This window comes from Gadus morhua, chromosome 1 (assembly GCF_902167405.1).
Source record: "Gadus morhua chromosome 1, gadMor3.0, whole genome shotgun sequence".
In the NCBI taxonomy this organism is placed as follows: Eukaryota; Metazoa; Chordata; class Actinopteri; order Gadiformes; family Gadidae; genus Gadus; species Gadus morhua.
Genome location: NC_044048.1, coordinates 21,977,449 through 21,983,334, shown reverse-complemented (window position 1 = coordinate 21,983,334; position 5,886 = coordinate 21,977,449). Strand labels below are relative to the sequence as shown.

The 5,886-nt window shown below is 45.7% G+C and overlaps 1 protein-coding gene across 1 annotated transcript; it reads right to left on the bottom strand.

Annotated features, from left to right (window-relative positions):
• Positions 1-2,438: 2,438 nt before the first annotated feature.
• rps21 (ribosomal protein S21) lies at positions 2,439-5,549 on the bottom strand. Its single transcript, XM_030367364.1, has 6 exons — positions 5,485-5,549; positions 4,978-5,062; positions 4,579-4,642; positions 4,226-4,297; positions 2,941-2,996; positions 2,439-2,491 (listed from the first exon to the last, which is right to left on the bottom strand). The coding sequence occupies exons 2-6, from the start codon at positions 5,025-5,027 to the stop codon at positions 2,482-2,484; spliced, it is 252 nt and encodes an 83-aa protein (XP_030223224.1). The 5' UTR covers positions 5,028-5,062; positions 5,485-5,549; the 3' UTR covers positions 2,439-2,481.
• Between the last annotated feature and the right edge of the window lie 337 nt (positions 5,550-5,886).

Below are 5,886 nucleotides of genomic sequence, written 5' to 3'. Positions count from 1 at the left end.
TACTCTGGTATACTACTTGAATAATAGTACTACAATACTGTAATAATGTGGTATTCTCTAATAGTATTGCTACAATACTGTAGTATTATCTAATAGTACTGTAATGCCTTAGTATTCTCTAATAGTTCTACGACAACCGGCCCGTGGGAGAGGGGAAAGGTTTGGTCCCGGAATAGGGTGTCGTCAAGACAACAACACCCATAACGACACCCTCCCAGAGGAAATGATGTAATGACAGACTGGGAACACTGACAGAGAGAGAGGAGGAGAGTGGTGGAGAGTGAGAGAGAGAGAGAGAGAGAGAGAGAGAGAGAGAGAGAGAGAGAGAGAGAGAGAGAGAGAGAGAGAGAGAGAGGGAGAGAGAGAGTGGGGGAGATAGAGGTGAGAGGAGGAGAGTGGTGGAGAGTGAGAGAAAAAGAGGGAGAGGGAGAGAGAGATAGAGAGGGAGAGAGAGAGTGGGGGAGAGAGAGAGAGAGAGAGGGAGAGGGAGAGAGAGTGGGGGAGAGAGGTGAGAGGAGAAAAATAAGAGAACCCTCAGAAAGGAGTGAGCTGGAGGAGGTGGAGTTGAAGATGTCTGCTCAAGAGACAGCAAAAAGAGGGAACGATAAAAGGGATGGAGAAACAGAGAGGGAGATAGATGGAGAAAGAAGGGGTGAAAGGCACAAAGAAAGAGAGGGAGAGGAAGACTGGTGATGTAGGAGTGAAAGAGAGAGAGACAGAGGTGATGCAGGCGAGAAAGAGAGGGGGAGAAAGAGAGAGGGGAGGGAGACAGAAGTGATGCAAGTGAGAGAGAGAGAGAGAGAGAGAGAGAGAGAGAGAGAGAGAGAGAGAGAGAGAGAGAGAGAGAGAGAGAGAGAGAGAGAGAGAGATGCTGCAGGAGAGACTGTGGGAACATAGCGGGTTGTTTTCCCCACAGCCGTGTAGTCTAACAGGTCCACGACCCCCCCCCCCCCCCCCCCCCCCGTGATTATTGCCCTCCCCACCTCCCCCTCCAGGTGTCACCAGGGCTCAATACCAACGTCCAGATGATCGCAGGGGCTCCGCACCTGCAGCAGGTAGAGACACTGAAGGGCTTCTGGCTTATTGGAGATTTAATTAACTCATTAGGAAACTATTAACCATTTTATGTAAGATAGCAGACTCCTCTATTATTCAATACTTGAGGAATACTGATCAATGTCATGAGCATTTTGGGGATAGACTGTACAGATACCTGTTATTAAGGAGCAGGTAGTGGTTAGACAGTACAGAGGCAGGTCATTAAAGGGTAGGTAGTGGTAAGACAGTACAGAGGCAGGTCATTAAGGAGCAGGTAGGGGTTAGACAGTACAGAGACAGGTCATTAAGGAGCAGGTAGGGGTTAGACAGTACAGAGGCAGGTCATTAAGGAGCAGGTAGGGGTTAGACAGTACAGAGACAGGTCATTAAGGAGCAGGTAGGGGTTAGACAGTACAGAGACAGGTCATTAAGGAGCAGGTAGGGGTTAGAGGTCATCTTGCTCTAGGATACCTGTACATATCTGGGATACCTCAATTAATGTTTTCCTGTCCCCAGATAACGTGATACAAATTGTGTTTTAAATGTGATTAACGGCTGACTTTATGACCAGTTTGATGATCTGTTCGGATGGTGAAAGGTCAGCCTACTACTGGAGCATTCAGGAGTTGAGATATCAAGTCTGCATACGCTGAGCTATCTACGTAAAAATCGAATAAGTGGAGCACGTGGTGTATTTCTGATGGGATTTATTAGGAAACAACTCCATCTGCTGGCAGATCAGTAGAATAACCTGAACCAGTAACTTCATACGGACCGTTGCATTCAACAGCAAGATAATAAAAAAGTATCGACACGCCGATTGTTATCCGTTGAACATCGAATGAAATGTGAATTCTTAGGTAACCAAACAATTCCAACTTGACTTATTTAATCGCACTCGAGTGAAGCGCAGGTCCAATTTGCTTGGCCATCCTGACGATTAGAAGTTTAGCCCTGACTTCAGAGCTCCAGTTCCGCAAATTTCGTGTTTTCTGAGTTTTATTTTCATTTCATTCTTCAAGAATGAAATGGGAACACAATACAAGAAGGATTCTTGGATCCTGGTAACAGTGGTGAAGTTTCTGCAAAGGGACCAGTATTTCCCTTATTGGATTATGAAACTACAATTCATCTCTAGTAAACGTTTACATTTAGAAGACGCTTTTTTCCAAAGCGACTTACAATAAGTACATTTGTAAGATGAGAAACAATATACCCGTCTTTGGAGTAAGGATGTTCATAGAAAGTGCCAAGCACTTCGTTACAAGACAACCCTTTCCCAGTATACACAGTCCCGTCTCCGAAGCCATCGACTTTCTAACCAATGACTTGATTTGATGGCAAATGATAGGGTTCAAAGATATGCAAATAAGAGCAAAAACACACTAGGGACCACAGTATTGTTTTTACATCTTTATTTTACAAAGGATCCACTGCCTCATCTCAGAAGTTCCTGTTGGGAGACAAGGACAGGAAGTTAGGAACTGGCCAATCAGACGCAGTGCAGATCAAATCCATGGTACACACACACACACAGGTTCACTACATGAACCCCGACACAAGAGGTTCACTACATGAACCCCGACACAAGAGGTTCACTACATGAACCCCGACACAAGAGGTTCACTACATGAACCCCGACACAAGAGGTTCACTACATGAACCCCGACACAAGAGGTTCACTACATGAACCCCGACACAAGAGGTTCACTACATGAACCCCGACACAAGAGGTTCACTACATGAACCCCGACACAAGAGGTTCACTACATGAACCCCGACACAAGAGGTTCACTACATGAACCCCAACACAAGAGGTTCACTACATGAACCCCAACATGGCCGTCTACACGTCTCCTAGTCCTTGTGTGATGTCCTCACGGCAGGAGCTCCCAGACTTACTTTGCCACGATGTTGTCGGTCTTGGCCAGCCTCAGGAGGGAGTCATCAGCTTCTCCCTGAGGATTGTGGGAAATGCAGTTCATTTAGAGAGAGGTGCACCAAGGAGCAACAACACAGACCACATAAAGACCACATCTAGAGCGAGAGTTCTGCGGATTTACATCGAAATGCATTTGGATTTATTGCAAATGCAATAGTGTGATGACACAACCTCACTCTTATTGCCCATTTCGTTTTACATCATAGCCTACCGTACAATGAATTAGTTTGTTTCAGAGACATCAATACATATGGGTCAGATGGACTGTGACACAATCATATCCGCGATATTAAGCATCACGTTCAATATTCCCCTTTTTGCTTGCTGAACTCGGTAGATCATTGAGAGCTCCCGTTTACAAATTGGACAAAGTTTCAAACACATATTTCGCAGACCTCCACATGATGTCCTTGATATAAAAACGTGTTGAATATCGTTATCAGCGAATTAACAGTGTAAAATATTGTCCAATGTCCTGTCTTTACACCAAGACTCATCTGAATGAGATGCGTCCTATTTCAAAAAGCCATTTGGCTTTGCAAGAGAATATCGCCAAACTAAGATCAGTGCAGTGCGCTTATACCATTATCCTTTCAATAATGATCATAGTTCTAGGATCTAACGGATGATAAAGAACAAAGCGGTTGAGAGCCCTATAGAGAGCTCCTCGTGCACGGTGATGCGTCTCAAGAGTACGCAGATTATTGTATTTGTAAAGGTTTATATTTCTACACTTTCAGAGACAACTTCTCGTTGAACTTGTTGAGACGGGGGGCTGACTCTGGCCCGACCTCGGACATGTTTTTTTTCGGTCCGTCTAGAGCTCTGGTCCACATCAAGTAGTACCTCTAAGGCATTAACAAGTGGGGCTGTGTAGTATGTTGTGTTGTGTAGTATGTCATGTAGTGCGCTGTTGGGTAGTGTAGCGTGTTGGTAGTTTAAGTAATAATAATGGATTCAATTTATATAGCGCTTTTCTCACACTCAAAGCGCTTTACATAGGGGCACAACAATAGATAACAAGAACAATTTTAGAGTTGCTGGGGCTAGGGTTGGTGAGTGATCTAGGGGTAGGCAGAGGAGAAGAGATGAGTCTTGAGGTGGGACTTGAAGATGGTGAGGGACTCGGAGTCACGAATATGTTGGGGGAGTGTGTCGGGTAGTGCGTCGCGTGTGGGTAGCGCGTCGTGCCGGGTATTGTGTCCGGGGGTGAGAACATGAGCCCCGACGGGCCCTGGTACATACCATTCTGCGGATGGGGCCACAGAGGGCGTAGGTCTTGAACTGACCGTTGAAGCGACCAGTCACCTTGTCCACCTGCAGCACCACGACGCAAGAGTTAGAAATATACAAAATGTTAACATAACATAACACCAATACCTAAAACTAAATAGGGAATGAACAACATCATGCAGGAAAATAGAGACTATGATGCATCTTCCATAACATTCACCACTATGTTTAAGTATATAGTGACTAAACATCCACCGCACACTGCATAACTGAACCATGAGACCAAGGAAGATATCTCATTAATAACGTCTTTAAATCTTACTCAATAAACACGTTGATCCACATATTGGTTAACAATGTTTTACCTCAGCGATGTTGAGCTGGATGGAGGCGTGGTCTTTAGCCCCAATAATTCTGTTGCTGGCGGAGCTGCAGAACAAAACAACGTCAGGATGGGCAGTACAGGATAGCAACCGCTAACCCAGGACAGCCAGGACCAATACATTCAGATCTAGCTCTGCATGAGGTTTTCCCAGTGGGTTCGTAGGGAAACCAGTACAGTTAACCACTGCCATGTCAACACCAGACTAAATTTATAATAAGATTTACCTACAATTAGCTTTTATCCACAGACGCCATTAGATACACGTCATCAAACCCTGACACATCACAGGTAGGGGTCATCCAACCATCATAGGTAGGGGGTCAGGGGTCATCTAACCATCACACATCGCAGGTGTTCACCAGAATTAACGATTCCTTACCACTTGCGGGGGACATACATGTCCACGAATTCTCCGGCGTCGTTCTGCATGATGAGGACTTGGCGTCAGGCAGTCACTAAACAAACTGCATGATGGAGAGAAACACGCTGGTTAGCTCATGCTATCGACCACTTCAGTGCATCGCATTAACGGCTGGAGGAGCGACTTCACGGATATAAAAAAGCTTAACGGCGGGGTTAACTGGGTCGAGGCTGGGGTTCAACCCCCGACCTCATTGGTCGGAGCCGCGGGGGTCCCGCATCACCCCGGAGCGGCCGCCGGAGCAGCGGCGCACAGACATGTGGCACCGCTCCTGGGCTCCAGACCTCTACTCCCGCCGCCCTCCCAGACCCCTTAGAACCGGGACCAGGACTCATCCAGACCCGAGCATCGTCTCGGTGCCCCGCTGACCGTTTACGTCTTTCATTCTGAGACAAAATGGGAGATTCTACGCGCTGTTTCGTTATAAAATAGAAGATTTATGCGGAGAGCTCGACTCGCACTCACCGTGCAGACAAATGGCCGACAGGAAAGAAAGAAAAAGTTCCCGGATGAATCTTCTTCTTCTTCTTCTTCTTTTGAGTTTATTTGGCGGTTGGCAAACCAATCTGGTGCATTACCGCCACCTACTGTTTGTTTTTTAGCTTTGATGGAGGTTATACGTTATAAACTATGCAAAAGAACAAAAGTAAATGAACAAAATCATATAGATAGACAACAACAGATTAAATTATAATCTGTCAAATAAACCTGTTGCTTTTAGATAACTCAATACATGTTTCCATGCTGGTGGTCTCAGTGAGGAAAAGGAGAGTAAACCCTCCAAGGTCAAGCTTGTTTGACCCAAAGCTTTAACATTTTTCAACAGCTCCCTTCTCTCCAAATTGTACGCTTCGCATTGTAGTAAAA